Source organism: Anas platyrhynchos, chromosome 7 (genome assembly GCF_047663525.1).
Source record: "Anas platyrhynchos isolate ZD024472 breed Pekin duck chromosome 7, IASCAAS_PekinDuck_T2T, whole genome shotgun sequence".
NCBI classification, from domain to species: Eukaryota; Metazoa; Chordata; class Aves; order Anseriformes; family Anatidae; genus Anas; species Anas platyrhynchos.
The window spans coordinates 14,237,503-14,255,608 of record NC_092593.1 but is presented as its reverse complement, the minus strand read 5'-3'; the positions used below and the strand labels follow the sequence as shown (position 1 = coordinate 14,255,608).

At 44.4% G+C, this 18,106-nt stretch overlaps 1 protein-coding gene across 8 annotated transcripts in view; it reads right to left on the bottom strand.

Annotated features, from left to right (window-relative positions):
• Window positions 1-18,106, bottom strand: part of GLI2 (GLI family zinc finger 2) — a 189,244-nt gene that overhangs the window by 137,759 nt on the left and 33,379 nt on the right. For 4 of the 8 annotated variants that reach the window (XM_027461186.3, XM_072040762.1, XM_072040760.1 and 1 more), the window contains exon 2: window positions 1,224-1,386. The exons of 1 other annotated variant lie outside the window; for it this stretch is intronic. In XM_027461186.3, the coding sequence (XP_027316987.2) occupies window positions 1,224-1,356 (133 nt within the window). In that variant the 5' untranslated portion in view covers window positions 1,357-1,386. Of the gene's footprint in view, window positions 1-1,223; window positions 1,387-18,106 lie in introns of those variants that run through there. 3 more of the 8 variants (XM_027461189.3, XM_027461190.3, XM_072040763.1) reach the window with 1 other exon arrangement.

Genomic DNA, 18,106 nt, shown 5'->3' with positions numbered 1-18,106 from the left:
TTGAAAGAAAGGATAGATAAAGCAAATTTAAGCAATTTGGGCCAAGATCTATCTTCCCAGCTCTGCCAACAAAAAACACAAACTCTCCAGACGAGCTGTGTAAGAGACAGAGGAGCCTGCAGAGGCATCGTCCGGCTCTCCAGGGTGGTGAGAAACCACCAAGCGGTGAAGGAAGGGGTGGAGAAGGGTTCATTTTGGGGTAGAATCTGGCTAGCAATGTTATATTTTAAACAACAACAAAAAAGCTTTCTGCAAAGTTTACACAGCTGGGATGTCCCTTGTCACATCCGAGCTGTGCAGCCCCTTCTAAGTTTGTCTCCTCACACCCTGCCCAGAAGGGACGCCCTGTCCCGGTCCCCCGCAAGAGCTGCGCGGTGCCTCCCTGGTGGGCACAGCCTCACCCACAGCTGGAGCCACCACAAAGGGCCCTGGCACCACCCTGGAGAACCACCAGCCCCACACACGTGTCAGTGAGGGATGCACTTTTTGGGGTGGCATTGTTGCCTGTTCTACACAGGCAGGTGGGAGGAGGAGGAGACAATGTGCTTGCACGTCCCCTCCACACCAATGTTACACCCACCAAAACTGACCCTGCAACCCATCCATGGCAGCATCCTGACGGACCAGCAGGACCACAACCTCACCAAAAATACTGATAGAAACAGGAGTCAAGACCTCAACTATTTCTGATGTAACAACACAGACGGAGTGGTCTTTATCTCTGTGAACCACCTTGGATGGACTATCCCAAATTCCTCCCCAACCACAAAACCCCAGCAGCGACAGCCAAAGACGACGCAGCCTGTTTAGCTCATTAGCAGGATCACAGCCGGTGCATGACACCGTCCCCGACCACGATAACAGGGCCAGCCATGTTTTAAACCCTCTGTGGAGGAGCAGCTGGCACCGTGCTGCTTCCACCGTGCAGCGTTGGTCTGCTGGAGGCCCATGGCGATGTGCTGCCTCAGCTCTCCTCCCCGATGGGCACATCTCACCTCCCCAGCTCCGGACCAGTTCACGAGGACTGGCAGTGACTTGTCACGGTGCGGTGACGTGCAGACACCACGCGGTGACACAGCTTCCCACTCCTGTGACCTCCGATGGCCGAGAACCCCAATAAACTCAGTGTTCACAGGAGGACAGATGCCACCGTGCTTATTAAATTCTTACAGTCTAATGAAAAACACCCCTGCTGCTTTCAAAGTGTGGAAAACATAAAGTACCTCCTTGTGCCACTGCTGCTCCTGCAGCTGCTAAAGGAGTGGGTTTCTTCCCCGTCTCCGTAAAGCCATTCCCCTCCAGAACCGCACCTTTTCCTTCTTTTTTCCCAGCAGCAGTTGAAGCAGAAGTTTCCATCTTAGGCGTGCATCTTCCAACTCAGCAACCCTACAGGACATAAAACAAAACCAGATTCTGGTCACTCACAGTAACAGGCAAAATCAGCTCCACAAGGAAACAGCCAGTGCTTCGACAGAGCTCAGAAAGTAAACTGTGAGCAGCAAAGATGTGCTGGGTTTCTAGCTGCAGAGACACAGCCAGAACAGCAATTACAGGCAGAAAGGACACAGCCCTGCAAGCTTCAAGAAGCTGAAGGCCTAAAAGGATCAGGACCAAAACACTTTATAGCCTCTCTTAGATATGGGCTGTGTAACAAAGCAGATGGGTCCAAAGGGCTTAGCAGGACTGAGGGACAGGTGAGATGCAGAAATTCAGTATGTATAAAACCGATTTGTCGATCCTGTATATGACCTAGTCCACCATAAAAAAAAAAAAAAAAAAAAAAAAAAAAAAAAAAAAAAAAAAAAAAAAAAAAAAAAAAAGTCAGCCAAAAACTTTCCAGTACTGGTAACACATAAAAGCACATTTTAGTTGTTTTTGTTTGTTTATTTTCCTAGTCTGTGCTTGTTCTGTATGCTAGCGCTGACCCTGTGCCCTGCCCAGCCCTTTTCGGTGGTGAGTATGGGTAAGCCACAGCGGGTCTGTAGGAGGTGAGGACGAACATCAACCAATTCCCCTCCTCCTAAGTTAATTCTTCTCCCCTGACCAGTCATATGGGAAAATCAGCTGCAGCTTTACCCCCATTACAAATAGCAAAGCAAGTGCTGGTGAAAGCTCCACAAAACAGAAGACATCAAAACACAAACAATTTTTTAAAAGCTTATGGCTATGAAAAATCACAGCTCCCAACCTGTTTCTGGCTTCATCATTTTTTATTTGTCACAAATTTATCTTGTTTTATTTCAAATGTCTCCAGGTGACTCCTGTTTTCACAGAACCCACAGTTACCTGGCACTCCCAGCCTCAGGCTGGTCCTGGGAAAACCCATGGCTAATTCCTCCTTTCCCTTCTATTTTTAACGTGGATCTACAATTTTTCAGATGCAAATTTTTCAGCTCCTGAGATCCTTGGGAGTATTCTGGCTATTTTCCTTACAGGAGTTTACTGGATCAGCCAAAAGATGCCTGGGAAATCAGCTTTCCTGCCATTGTTTCATCTCAGACCTCCCTCCCTCCATCCTGGAGGACTGACCAACTCCTGAGCATCCCAGGTTAAAAAGTCAACACTCCTAAAAACTTCAAAACATGTAAAAGCTCTAGGAACTCCTGATCTGTAACTTTTGCAGTTTAGCTGTCTATGACCCTGGTGCAAGCACTTAATTCTGTTGTTGCTTTCTTTTTTTCCCTTCCCCTCTGTCTGTTGTAGTGTTTTTCAGGCAGTTCTCATGCTGTAACTTCGGGATGGACAAGTAAAAAGCCCAGCCCTCCCTTCCCCACCTTGTGATGAGCTGCAGCAGCTGCTTGGCTCTATGGGACCAAGTGGGGCATCAGCACCAGTCCCTTAAAACGCTTCCATCTCCCATAAATACACTGCTGTCCTCGCTGGCACCCTGGAGGGACCTGCGCAGGCTGGACACAGCCCTCCAGCATCACTGCTGCTGCCCAGGCTCCGGCAGGATGGTGTCCACCAAACATCTTGCCCCAGAAGCCTTCAGGCACAGCTCCTGATACTGGCACCACTGAGTGATGCATCTGTGGACCCAGTTTGAGGCTTTAAACAGCCCGGCTCACATTGGAAAGGACAAGACCCACAATTACAGGCTTCAGCGATGCTCCAGCAATTGCCGAGGTGGCCCCTGAGGTCCTGTCCCAGCGTGTGCAGGGCTCAATGGCAAACACAGGATGGATTCTTGGGGCCAGGGCGTTTAATCCAGAAAGCAGGTTGGGTTACAGACCACGGATGAAAAAAACACACTCAAACTGGAGGAGTATTTGACCTCGGTCTGACAGCCTGGGCTTCTGTTCACTAAGCAAATAAACCTCGGAGGCTACATGATGAGACCCCCACCTGTTTCTCCTTAGTCCCCCCTTTCAAGGCTTGGTACCCGTGTTTGAAACCAGACGCTTGCCCGCGCACCCCCGGGGCTGCCCTAACCCTGGCGGGAGGTGTCCTCGGGGGGCCGAGGGCTGCAAAACCCCACAGCCACGGGAGGGAAGGGGACAGGCTGGAATCAGAAAACACTCGCCTGCAAAGTGTGCAGATTAGAGCCATGTTTTCTTTTCCAGAGTGGTGCCTGACGTGAGATCTCTAAATCCCTGCCATAGACACCTCAGTAGGGACCCAGTTTTTCAGATGTGTCATTTACCCAACCAAAATCTGACAAGAGATCAGGCCTGTATTAGAAAATCTGGCCTTTGCAGCTGTACGCTTTCCTTTCAAATGAGTTAGGAACAAAAAAAAATAAAATAAAGTGATTCAAATATATGAATTGTATTAAACAGGTAAATCCTTCTCAAATACTGGATTAGGAAAAAAAAAATAGGAATGCAACAACTCTAATCTTAGAGGATTTAGGATAATAAGTCTCTAATTATTTTTGCTGCTTAAAGGTGCTTGGGGAAGAGCTGGCTGGAGGCTCCAACTACGGGAGCTTCTCCCAGGGCAGCAGTGGTCAAAAGCAGCTCTCCCCCAAGAGCCACCCATGTCCAGAGCTGACCACCCCAGCCCAGGAGGACACGAGCATCCTTCTGGACAGATCCTGCCCCACTCAGCACCTCTACCCACAGTGAGGGAGCCCCAATGCCACCGCCACCTCGCACCTCCCCAGGCTCCACAGGTGAGGGCTGAGACACAGTGACCACCAACCCCCTGATCAGCTGTGACCAGGACACAGCAATGAAGTTCTGGAGATTTAGGTCCCTGTCCCGGCTCTGCTACCATCCCCTCTATGTCTCTGGGCAAAAAGCTTAACCTCTCTCACAGCTGGTTTCCATGGTCATAAAATAGGAAATAGCACTTTGCAAATATGGCAAAGTGCTTTGAGATCCTCGGAGGCACAAGGTTATGGAAGTATTTTTATTACTAGTATGAGAAGATATATTGATGGAGGCAGTCAATCCACACCATCCAGGAGCACTACATTCATTTTTTAAGCAATGCATAGTTTGCTTTCTGTTCAATGCTAAACTTTTTTTGCTGCTCTGTGCCACACAGAATTTATAAATTCAATGACAGATTAATCTTAGCAGTGAGCCATTTGGCATGAAAAAGGGTTTCACAGGGAGCTTGCTTTTTCCTGTAAAGAGCATGCATTTAGGAGTGACTATACAGAGAAAGACCCTGTGCACTTATTCAAGCACAAGTCCCTGCCCTCCATCATTACTCAGAATTAGAAACCCAAAATGGATTACTCAGATTGTTCCTAAGGTTTGTAGCTTTCTCTGCAGGAGGAGGGTTGGGTAATTGATTTTGACACTAATACCAGCACTATTCATATGCCCTGTAATATAATTCTGTAGCGACACTAAAAAGGCAGCCATCTGAGATCTGAACAAGGAAAGTGCTATATGATTTGCCCTAGACAACCCCAGCTATTTTAACAGCTGCGTTGTATATTAAAAGGGAGAAATCCCAATAGAATTAAAAACAACAAAGTCACATTTGCCTTTGAGGGAAAACAAGAAGCCATAAACTCTCCTAATAAAACAATCCCTCCTGCTAAGCGCTTGAGGAACGGTCAACAGAGCTGTCCCAAAATGCCTGTGTCTTTTGGAGGGCATCAGCCTGAAAGGACTGCCAGCAACTTCGGGAATAAACAGATACTCATCAGAAATACCCCCGCACACCTTTTTCTTGAAAAGACATTTTCTTCTTCAGGATTTCTCTTTCACCAGGAAACCCCCTTCTCCTCCCCTGGATGGAGCAGAAAACAGACACTTCCCCCACCGGGCTGATCGGCCAAACACGAGTCCCTAAATATTCAGTACCAGCACTGGGGTGACCCTCACTGGCACCCACCACAGGACAGGGTCAGGGTGTGCCTGATGCTGACACCAGCATCACAGCCACCACGGCACGGCCAGCTCCTAGCATGAGCAATGGGAACTGGGACAGCCCTCGCGGGGTCCTGCCCAGGTTTGTCCTCGCACATCCACAGGTTCTGCCCCACTGCCCCCCATGGCTGATGTAACTCAGCTTCTGGCAACTTTCCCAGGTGTGCCGTGCCATTTCAGTTGGTACAAGCAAAGAGATGCTCCCGCCATCTCTTCTTTTGCAGTGGACAGTGTCATACAGCTAAAATCTTCTGGATACACGCTCTGCTTATGAAATTCAACGTGAGCCAACTGTTTTGAACACTGGCTTAATACAGAGGCTGCTGTGATCCTTTTCAGTCTCCCAGGGTTTGAGGCAAATTATGTTCTCGGTTACACAGAAGTAGCAGCAGTTAACCCAGTGAAGTCATAGGCTCTACACCAGAGCAAAACTTGACCCCTCTGTTTTCTTTTATATCAGCAACAGCTTCAAATTACTAAAGAAAGTTTTCTCTGTCCACATGCCACTACTAAACGTCGGGACTATCCAAACACACTGTCTGTTGCTGAGGATCTACAAGTGTTTACAGAATATCAGTCTCAGGTAAAAGCAGCATAATTATTACTGCAGAACTAACCGCTTTCAAGGTCCTCCTGACACCAGGTTTCCAATCTTGACATTTATTAGGAATGGCCTCCGTGGGCCAACCTCAGGGGGTTGGTAACACATGGAAATTGGTGCTGGATGCTGGGGTGTGCACACGCAGAGCAATAGCTGCCTGCCTGGAGGCCCCTGATGCCCCTTCCAAGCTTGAGAAAGCTTTGTGAGGAGTCCCAGTCTCCTCCTGGGAGATGCTGTGGGGAGGGAGGACAGGAAGCAAAGATGACCCCACACTGACGGAAGTGGTATTACGAGGGCACAGAGCAGCTCAGGGCTTCTTCCCTCTTTCTGCCTCCTTCCCCAGCTCCTACTTTTAGAGGAAACAATACTGGGATGCCAAAGGGAGGAAGGAGGGAGCTGTGCTGGCTTTCAGCAAAGGGGATAGAAGGACAAACAAGTTCTGCCCACCCTCCTCCAAATGTAAAGCCAAAACTGGGCAGAAATCTGGGGGTTCATAAGGCTTCACCAAATGGTTCCAGCCCGTGGCAAAAATCCTATCACTCCAAAAAGTGGAAAAATAAAATAAAAGAGACCAAAAAAAAGAAAAAAAAGAAAACACCAGGAAAGTTGGCAACACTGCAATAGTTATACAGGCTCTGGAATGTACAAAGACTGAAATCAGAGACTTAGCATCTCTTTTGAACTTCAAAAACAACAAGTCTCTTCAAATCACTCTGTTAATTGGCTTTAAATTAGAGTTCTAAGTTTAATGAACAAATCTTACGCATGCGGCAAGAAACGGATACGCTTCTAGATTAACTTCCTGATCAACACCATCTGCCTTTTCCATATGGCAACAGCAAACCAAAGGCATGGGGAAGAAGCCTCTCTTGCCTTGCTGTGAGAGGTCAAAGTGCAGCTGGGACTGCCTGGTGCTTGGCAGCATTTCCCTGTAACACAATAACCTCAGAATATCACCTCCAATCAATTCCAGAACAGCCGGGGATATTCCAGGCACCAGCGGGCACAACTCTGCCCACAGAGGTGGGGGAAAAAGAACGAGACAAAGTATGGAAAAATGCACAATGAGAAGGAAGCTTGAGAGATAAAGGGATGTTTGCACAGATGACTGGTTGGATGTAGAAAGAGTAGAGGGTTCCTGAAGATGGAGAAGAGCGTGGGAGACAGAAGCAGCATAAATAAAGGGAAAGAATGATGACCTTAGAGACTAGAGCACATAAGACTTTACCGAAGAATATGAGTGAATATTGAGAATATGAGTGACAGGCAAGAAGCAGGCAAATCATGTGCAGAAAGACAGAAAAGAGTGGCATGGGAAAGAAAAAGAAAAACTATGAACAGAGCTGGTATCACAGGAGATGAAGACACATAGACCTGCTGGGGCAGGGCAGGTCATGACATAGTGTCTAGCGTGGAAGGGAGGCATAGCACAGAGGCAGAGAGGCAGAAAATACTCAGGTAACTTGCAAGGAAGCAAAACGGAGAAATACAATAATTTCTTATGACAGAAATACACCCTGCAAGCAGCCCTGAGGAATGCAGCCTTCCAGTGTGCTCTATCACCTTTACTAGTTGGAGTAACTAGATGCAAGGATATACTTGCTGCCTCCTGTGGTGCAGGGTGTATGCTGGAAAACACTCTGAGATGCACCTGAGAAAGAGTCCCAACAGCTGCCCTCCTTGCAGCAACCACAACAGCCTTCCACTTCTATCAGACAGCACCAGCGGAGTTACTGGGGGTAGTCAGAAACTATCACCACCTGCAAGGTGTCTGGCTACCCCCTCCAGAGCTAGCATTTGCCAGCTGGGTGCTCTTTGGAGGCTTTCCACTGGGTACCAGACACCAAGTGGTCCCTGAGCAGCAAGGGGGTAAAGCAGGGATCTGCACAACAGCACCCAGCACCCTCGGTCTTGTGTGGGGCTGGCAGACGTGGCACAGGACCTACAAGAGCCCTGTGCTTTTCAGGAATGACAGCCAGAGGCCAGGTTATCCTGGGACACTCCAGGGTGCCAGATGTCAACAGACAGGCCACAGAATTAAAACATAAATGTTCTTTGCCTTTCTAAAGCCCATTTACTTTATGGGTTGTGGTTACTGGATAGGAGATGGTGCTGAAGAAAGGAACTCAAACCTTCTTTGGATTTAGCCTGCTGATTTGGTGTTTTTCATGAACACTAATGTCACTTTAATGTTGCCGCTTCCTTACAAATAAGACCAATTTAAAAAGTATCAGATAAACTTGAATCATTTCCCCACTTCAAGTAGGTTTTCAAGTTGCCAACCTTGGAGCCTTGAACAGAAATTATCATTCAGGTGCTGGGTTAAAAACAATTATAATACATCATCAAAACATACAAGCAGACATAAAAGCTCAAAGCCAGACACAGATTCGGCACTGGTCCATGCTAAGACATGCAGGCTGGGGTACATGACTTTCCTCTCTCTCTCTCTCAGAAGTTATCTTTGTTTCTCACTTTGGAAGAGCTGAGAAGATGGAGGAGTGGGGGCTGGAGGGATGAGCCTTTTGTGGTGGATCAGGAAAACAAAGTCATGCTTGTACTTTTTCAAAGCCAATCCTACGTGTCTTATCATGAGAAATGTTTTATTATGCGAATTCCAACATGCAAAAAACCGTCAAAGAAGATAATCAAGACACTCCTGCATTCAGACTTTGTGTTAACTTGCTGCAAAAATATGGGAGGATGCCACCAGGTAAACAAAAATTGCTCAAAAGTGATGCGTCACCATTAGAACTGGTCCATGAATCTTCACTTGCTTTTTCTTTTGTTTGCTTTGTTGTTGTTATGGAGAGATAATTTTGGCAAAAGAATTGTCTAAGTATGTGTTTTTTATGAAAATCCAAAGAAAATTTCAATTTGTTTTTTTGGGGGTGGGGTGAGGGATTTTTTTCCCCTCTCAAAAAAATACTTTAGATATAAGAATATAAAAAAAAAAAGGAAAAAAAAGCAAAACAAACAGAAAGAACTTGATCAAGTCTTCATGCGCTAACAAGAGCAGAAACTGTTAATAACTAACATGTCAGATAAACCATCTATGGTGCCTGGCAGATTTACCAGGGTGGGTAGCAGCTGAACAAGGATTATATTAAAGCCAGGTTGGGGAACTAGCAGTTAAACTATTTACAACAAAATTAGACTAATTCTGTATCAGTAATAATTAACCTATTGACTTTTCAGCAGGTTTACAAGTAAAAGATATAGAGAAAACAAATTGTGGATATTACAAGTGGAACAGGAACTCTGCCTCCAAACAGAGATGTTCATGCAGGTTCCAAAGAGTGGGCGAAGGTGGATGCAGGAGGTTTGACCAAAAGAAAAGGAGCTGCCTTTAAGTCAGACAGATTGGAAATAGTTTTTGCAATGGTGGAAGTGAATGTTTTGTTGGCTGATGGTGACTGAAGATCTTCTCAGGGATTCACTTCCATGCTGCAGTAGTTTGGGCACTTTCAACTTTCATGAATGAAACCCTGAATACAAACCATATGCAGTGAAGCTTAATGGGTTTGCTTTATGTACGGGTGGGATGAGTAATACTGTCTTGTAGTAACTAGTCCATCTAGATGACATTGAACAGTCTCCAAAGCTCGGATAAGAACAGTCTCATTTGGCTCAAGGAATGTAAAACCTCTATTTTGAGAAATGAAAGAGAAAGGATTGCATTCTTGCAAAAATCCCTATAGCAACTGGGTTCTTTCAGAACATGTTCCATTAGAAAATTTCAGTTTATTTTTAAACATTCCAGTTCACTTCACCAGCCTATTGAATCTTCCCTCCAGAGGCACACATGTAAGTATGTAGAAGAGAGAAGCCTGGGAAGGAAACAAGGATGTAATTAAAAACAAAAAAGCAACACTTCAATTGGCTCATTTTCCTCTACTGAACACATACACCACACAAGCTGCTATTCCACGCTGGGTAGAAACACATATTGTCTTTATAAGACTACAGTTGCCAGCTGAAGGCAGGATGCAGACCACATAAAATGGTTGGCAGTTCATAAACCAGAGAATGGAGAAAACTCCTCCAGATGGGACTGGGATAAAAGTTTCTGACAGGATCATGAAGTATTTGGCGTTGGAGGGGACCTCTGGAGGTCATCCAGACTGGCCTCACACTCACCAGTAACTGGGAGTCAATTGTGGGCATTTGCAAACCCCCAAACTGTTGAAATACTGACAATCAATCTAGTAGGAGAGAGCAGACCTATAAGGGACATACCCATGAACACAGCCTCGTCCACAAGCAGACCGAATATATCGGTGAAGAAAGATCTTAAAACCACCAAGACTCCTTGCAAAGAATTTCATACAAGGGAAAATGAAATGAATACTCTGAATGGAACAGCGCTTATTTCTACAAGGTGCGACACAAGTTATAATGCCACATGTGATTCCAGAAATTATCATTTAAGTACAAGAAACAGCATCTCAATTTTTAGCAGAGCAGGTCCGTCTTCTACACAGAAAAGTGAGCGTACAACGCGGTTGGCTGTTATTTCAGTGGAAGAGAATAAGTCTTTCAGGAGACAGGCTAAAGTATTCAGGAGGGTATTAAGCTAATGACAAAAGACAAGGGTGAAAATGAGCACTCATTTAGCCAGAAATCAAGATGTCAAGATTAAAATTAATCAAGGTACCAAGGGACTCAAAGAGAAGAGATTCTTTAATTGTGCAGACTCTAATGTTGTGAATCCAAGTAATAAACAAGAAGCGGAATAGCTCGTTTAATACAACAATTAGTCCTGACCAGTATTACTGAACCTGGTGGAAACATTTACGTGAATGGAGAGGTAGAATCATTTTGTCTATCAATGCCTGGAAACAAATACAGAGTGATGAAGTTTGTCAATGACAAATGACTACAGACACAGTAAATAAAGATGATTGCTCTGTACCACTGACCTGCTTCTCTATCACCAGATGGCCTAGACACAAAGATCATCTATTTTAAAGCAACCACATACAAGGCCACACATGTGGAAAGTGATTAAAATGAAGACTGTGCTTTGAGAAACACTGACTGAAGATAGTTTGAAGTTTATGGTGGGCAAACACTGGCTGACAAGTTCCACGGCGGTTGTTGGTATTAAAGCAGCTAAAGCAATATGTATTTGTCCAAGCAAAATTTGTGAGGTTATAATGTTTCTCTGTCTAACCCTGAATCAATGGTTAATGGAACATGACCCCCAGCTCTGGGATCCATACTTCAGGCAGAAAGAGGAAAATCACAAAGACTTCAGTGCTACCCATGCACAACAACAAAAGTGAGCTTAAAAGACCAGTACTTGCAGGATGACTTGATCAGTGATATTAACATATACGTAAATTGATAATAGATGCTCTTTGATATAGAGATAGAGGACATTGAAAGAACCTACTGCTAAACCGATTACAGCTACCTAATACAAATTACGTGCATTAAAGCTAGAGGTAAAGCTAGAGAAATTCAGATAGAAACAAGGCTCCTAGCTTCAACAGAAGAGCACTGCATTCAGGTTGGTGAAGGACTCTCTGGCACTGCTGAGCTGACGCTTTGTTCATATAGTTTTCCCAGAAGACCTGCTGAAGACCCACCACTGGACGTGCATGGGCTTAAGTACAGGAAAGTCCTCTGATGGTATTATAGAAAAAGTCAGACTAAATGAGCACCCTGATCCTCTTTGATCCTATGCACCTATGAATCTCTGTGTTATAAATGGTTGATTTGTCATACCTTCACAGATCAAAATGTCTGCATTTATAATGATTGAATCTTACCATGCCTGTCTCTGCCGATAAGCGAAATACCTACCTTCCAATTTCTGTATTTTTTCTTCTGTGATAAGACCTTGGTAAGACTCAAGTAATAAACATCTCCCAGAATGCTGATAAAGTCTAAGGTGTTTATGTCCTGCCAATGGCAATGTTGCCGAGCATACATTCCTTTACTATGCAGTTATGTCTACTGCACTACGAGTATTTTGATGACTGAGACAGATATAAAGCTGTTCACCAACAAAATATCCTGCAGTTTTTGCTTGGTGGCCTACAAGAACTGACTTCGTTTCTTGGTCTGGTGTATAACTGCTAGCATCAAAAAAGAAAGCAATAACATTATAATTGATTTAATTCTCCTGTTATAAGAGGTAAGGGAAAAATCTACCTTTTCACCCCCAGCAGTGGTGTCTCCACATCCTACAGAAGAACAGAAGTGTGGGGAAGCCTCATCCTCTGCTGCTCTGTAGTATCACATACAAAACGAGCAGGGCTCACATGCCAGCACATCTCATGTCCACAAAAGTCACTGGAACAAAACCCAGGCTAGCAATAAACTTTTAGCAAACGTTGGCAGGTTGCTATAGCTCAGAAGAATGGTTTAGGAATCACGTTGTGTGCATGCAACTGGACAGCTAAAGCAAGTCAAGCAAAAGAAGTGTGTTTTGTGGTAATCAGGCTAGGGGCTGAGCAGTGGAGACTGCATTCACTCTTGTTGGATGACCCCATAGCTATTCAGATGCTATGCCAGACTCTGAGGCACAATGACTGCTGTGGCCACTATGCAACACAAAAAAGATGCTTTTTGCTGTTTTCTCAAATAAAACACTGAAATCATTAAGGCTATCCTGAGAAGACCCTATAGGTACTTCCTCCTCCTTTGCTCTTGTTGTCTGATACTAATTTAAGACAAAATATAAAGAATTAATACTATTTTTTCAGGACAGAGCCCTTTACATATATAATAACAAAAAGAAATATGGTATGAAACAAACCTTAACCAAAGTTTGATATCTGTTTAGTATTACTAGTAATAGTTATTACTTAATTTCCCTTGTAGTTATTGTACATTATTTCTGTTGTATATTAACGCATATGATAATTACCTTCTATCTCTGAATCTTTTTTCTGTGTACAACCTTGTTGAATTCTTCCTAGAGAAAATAGCCAAAACAAGATAAGTCTTTAACCTTCCATCTACAAAACCTTCCCTGCTCCTAACGTTTCATATGCTCTTCCCCTCTAATTACCTCACTCCCCCACAACCATCTTCTCAACCATCATAGCCCTTCTCAACTCTCCTTGCCCTGTCTCTCTGCCTCCTGCTCTTTTTCCTCAGAAACCCAGCCTGCCTCTCTCAAAATGAAATCCCACTTGTGCCTGTAACTCTCATTCCATCTTCCTCTTCCCTTCACAGCTAAGCTGTATGCAATCTTCTGTACCAGTTACCTCTGGGATTTCTCTCTGCTAGATCTTTCCCACATTTCACTCAAGACCGACCTAGTTCAGACCTGATTCCCTCCACCCACATGGAAATGGCAACCTGCCTCTCTGATAGCTTCTCACAGGAACCTGGCCACAGACCGAAGGTGGCCAAGGGTGCCAAATTCTGCAGAAGTGGAGAACGTCTTGTTGGTTACTCAAGTCTGCAACCTGAGGCAGTCCTCAGTTTCCTCCAACCTCACTGTAATTTTTTTTGCCTCTAGGCCACCTCTGACTCCTGTTTCTTCCTCCTGCACAATGGCTCCAAGAGTTTGGCATTTTCTTGTGCTTCCTGCCACTCACCTACATGTCTGAACTCAAAACACCAGCCTCTAAGCCATTCATTTTCATTTACAGCAAGTTCCTTTACATTGGCTCTAATGAGTACAAAGCTGATTTCACAGCCATTCAGAATGTGGGAGCAAAGAGCATTTTTCTAGCTTGTCACTTTGTTCCTGTCATTTTGCTTTACATCCTTTGATGGCTTGCTCTTTTGTTTTGCTTCGACTATTGTCTCCTCTTTCAAAGCCCTTCAAAGCCTACCACACTACGCTTTCAATCTCATTGGCTTCCGGGAGACTTCAGCAAATGCATATGCACTTTCTTCAATCAGGGCCTAAATGTGTGTCATTTGAGTCACTTTGCTCAGATGGACCAGAGATACCCGTCTGCTCCTAATCTCTTTCATACTTGTTTTCACCAATGAAACCATTGACTTTGACCACCTTCTGCTCTATGACAGGTATCCAAGATGAGAATCAGATCACCCTGGAAAATCATGAACCAGTGAGTGTACCTGTTAGGACACATTTTTCTGATCTTAGGAGAAATACTAGAGGGCTTCAGTTAACTCTCATTGCACTGTATTTTCCCCCAAGTGAGGGAACAATTATTTTCCTAACTAATTCCTCATAAATCAGCCCTTCCCTAAAAGAATATATATTTCTAATACTATCATGCTCTCTGCATTACACAGTGTCAGGGAAACTCAACATTCCAAACTAAACACTAAAAATACTGAACCACCACTCCAGGTTGATCCCATTTGCTCTCATAACCTAGCACTTGACTGAAAAGCATGTTAGGCTTTTATCTACTGAAGAAATGAAACACAGGTAATCTCCTGTTTCTAGTCACTCATCTGAGCCAAATTTTGTATGGAACAGGAGGGGGGAAGATGTCACCAGCTATAGAGGCCCAAACGACTTCTTGTCTTTAAACCATGTCCACAGCTACACAGTGTTTGTTACCACTTTGTCCCCTTGGGCTTTTCCCAGCATTTCATGAGTTAAAATGAGACAGCTCAGCACGCTTTCTATTTTGGAGCCAGTATTTCCACTGCAAACTCAGATTTATTACTAATTTATGAAATGTTCATTAAAGTAGCTGAGAAAATGTATCTTTTGAGAACAAATAGAGTTGGCCATCCCCAAATCATTAGCAGCAAACTGAGAAAAAGTTAGATACCTTCCTTTAGCACTCCTATAACTGAAGATCAGTCTTTATTTTTATGAATACACCCAAACAAATGCCTTCGGAGAAATGGACCTGCAGCATGCATAGGGTTGGCTTTTCATTACTGCACGCCACTGGGATTTTTAAAGCAGAGAACTGGTAGTTGTGGACATTCATTAATGTTTAAGCCTTCCCTTTAGCACTGCTCAGTGCAGTGACACGAAACAGACCCAAGGCCACGTGGCTCCTGTCATGTCTTTTGGCTGGGACCTGGACAGGACCACTCATACTGTGTGTCTTGGAGAAAACACTACCAGCTTCTGCCAGACCTGTGGCCTTCCTGGTTGCAGCCCCTACAGCTATACAACTGCCTCGGCAGCTGAAGGCGTATTTCAGGACCGTGAGAATCAGCAATCAAAGGAATGAACCGTCGGTAACTCCAGCACCATATGCAAATTGCTGCTTGTATGAGACCTCAAAGCAAACAACATCGTGTCTAAATAACTCCAGGGAAAACACACAGAGGAAGAGGTCTATTTGTTACAGGAGTAAATGATTCCTGTCTGGTCAGGTGCAAAGTAGCAGCTCTTGGTTCCCAGGACATGGGAGACGGGGGACTGCACACACCAGTGTCCCACCCCTCTGTGCCTCGACACTCTGCATCTTTGCCAAGAATCGTGACTGTATTACTGATAAGCACAACCATCCATATATAATTAACTGTGCTACCTGCACAGCAGAGGAATAGAATAAGCTACAACCCACCGAGACAAGCAATAAAATAAAGGCCCTGAAAACTTTCCATTACTTAAGAACCTGCATCTTGGCGAGTTCTGTTTTTTATTTTCAAGTCCCTAACCCTGGCACCACGCAACGGTGCACAAGAAACAACTAGATGCTAAAACAGAACTAAATATTGCTGGGTCTGTTTTGCTAGCAGCAAAGTTGAGAGAAAAATAAAGTGAAGTAACAAGGAGGGTTTTTTTTTAATTCAATTTAATGATACGACATGAGGATGGACAGAACTAGTCAGCCTTTCATTCACATCCATCTTAACATTGAGTAAAATGGTTCTGAAGGTACTTTTTTGATATGTATTCACTATACAATGAACTAAAATGGCTAGCTTCAAGAAGACGCTTAAATTTATGTGACCTGAATAGCATATGATATTCCCATATATCCAATAAGGGAGTTTTACTATACACCCATATAACACATTTGGTCAAATTTCCTTTGTCCAAGACACTCCCATTGCCCAGTGGAGCAGTCCACAACACCCCCACCTCCCCTGCCCATCGCAGCACACCAGGTACTTTTCTTGCCATCCCTGCAACACTTTTCAGCATGGTCTGTTGTGCCTTCTTGGAAGGGGATTGCGCCATCCCATACATCTCTGCTGTATCAATACTAATCCCCAGCATCCTTAATAAATACAAACACACACTGTTCCAGATCTCTGCTCCCACAGCAGCTTAACTTTGCAGTGGTATGTGGTAACAACAATCAGAAAGGCACAGAGCTTTTAAAATAGTTACCCTATGCTAGCAGAGGAAATACACACAGCCAGGTACTTGCAGTCACTTTCCTCATCTAGTTTTGACTTTTATTGGTCTTTGGTCCTCTGAGGGATCACAGTCTTAACCTGTTCCTCCCTCCCACATTTATTTCTCTGACCCATAAAATCCCTCCACCGTAGCTTCCAGCTTTAAGTTTCACCTTAAAAAGGACCCTCACTGTGGAGAAAAAAAAAAAAGCTCTTTGATTCTCCAAACCTTCCCGAAGCTCCCTGATCTGCCAGTAAACCCCCGAGGCTGACGCATCTCACCTTCGATATCCAGCTCCTTTGTTCTGCAGAGGGAGCTTCTCCGTTATGTACCCCTGTGGGAGAGGCTGGAAGATTTTGCCTTGCAGCTGCCCAAAGAAGCTTCTACCTGCCTGGTGAACATTTGAAGCTCAGAGGTTGACAATTCTGCTGCTCCACCAACACCAAGTCATGCCATGATGTGACAGTTACATGTTCTCTCATACAGGCAGACTCCCCAAATTGTCACAGCGCTGCCTAAGGACTGTCACGCTGCAACAGACAAATGGTCCCACTCATCCAACACCCTGTCTGACAGCAACCAGTGATGGATTCTTCATACTAAAATACAAAAAGGTCATTTTCATTGCCTGCTATTAAAGCATGGGAGCAGAGGGCAAGGAATTTTCCATGCTGGGGCAGCAGATGATCTCTTTGTGCTGTGCAAGGTGAAGTGAGAAACTGTGGGGAAATCTCTGTCACAAAGCGCAAGCTCGTTCGTTCATCGACTGGAAGTATTTTGAGATCCTCAGAAGAAAGATGACACAAGAGCACAAATTATTATCATTAGGGCTTCTCTGGATTCAAATGCTGTAACCAGAAATACTACTACACATTCATACAAATGTTTCAGTGTTTCAATCTCTCTTGAAACTTGCAGAGCTACATGCTAATTTACTAAATGCACCATAAACATCCTTTCACTTTTCAAGTTAATCACAATTGCCTTACAGGAGATTAACACCATAAAGCACTTTCACAGCTGACGTGCCTTTAAAAAAATTCCCAGAGTTAAACTTGTATAAATAATGTAAGTGACATGGAATATAATTATTAAATGTTGTCATTTTGGAAGAAAATTAATTAGCAATAGCTGTAGCTGTCTTGTGTCTATTTAAGCAGTGTGCATCTCAATTAAAATTTAATTGCAACAGATTCACTCACAGCAGGGAAAAGTGATGGAACTGAGAAGCAGCCTGGTTCTATATTGCTGTCTACAAGGCAAAGTGTAGTAGAAACTGGGGGGAAGGGGAGGAGAGAGGCAGGAAGGTAAGACAGCAAATCCACAGAAGCACGCTGCTAGGCAGCCAGGGCGCTCAGATGCCGTGGGTGCTGCTTATTCACAAAGCAGCTGACTGGTACCAGGCACGAGCACAAACAGAAATAAAACCAGCTGCTGTTGGAAGAGGCATTGCTTCACACCACAGTAGATGTGCTCACGTACCAACTGCGGTATGAGAGACAGAATGGCTCTCCACATTACTGTGCCCTTCGGTTTCAGTGCCTCCTTGAAGTCAGCCTGGAGAAACCCTAAAGGTCTGGGCAGGACTGAGTGGAGCTTTCCTTAAAGAGCCACCAGAAAGACCTTGAAGACAAAGTCTTGAAGCTGCAAGTCACTAGAGGTATAAAAATGTGTTTTGAAGAGGAATAACTCCCTCCATGTGACACTGAGAAGCAGACGTGCTTCTACATCACTTTGGAAATCTTTCCCAAAAGAGACAAAATATGACTTAAGTACAACTGTCATTCAAATGTAGAGGATTTTGGATGTCATTGTGAGATGCCTTAAAGAAATTATATAGCCAGAAGGAGTTGGGAACCCAACCCACCTCTCATGCCCATAGTACAAAGTTCTCCAGAGTGTCTCTCAAGTCCAACA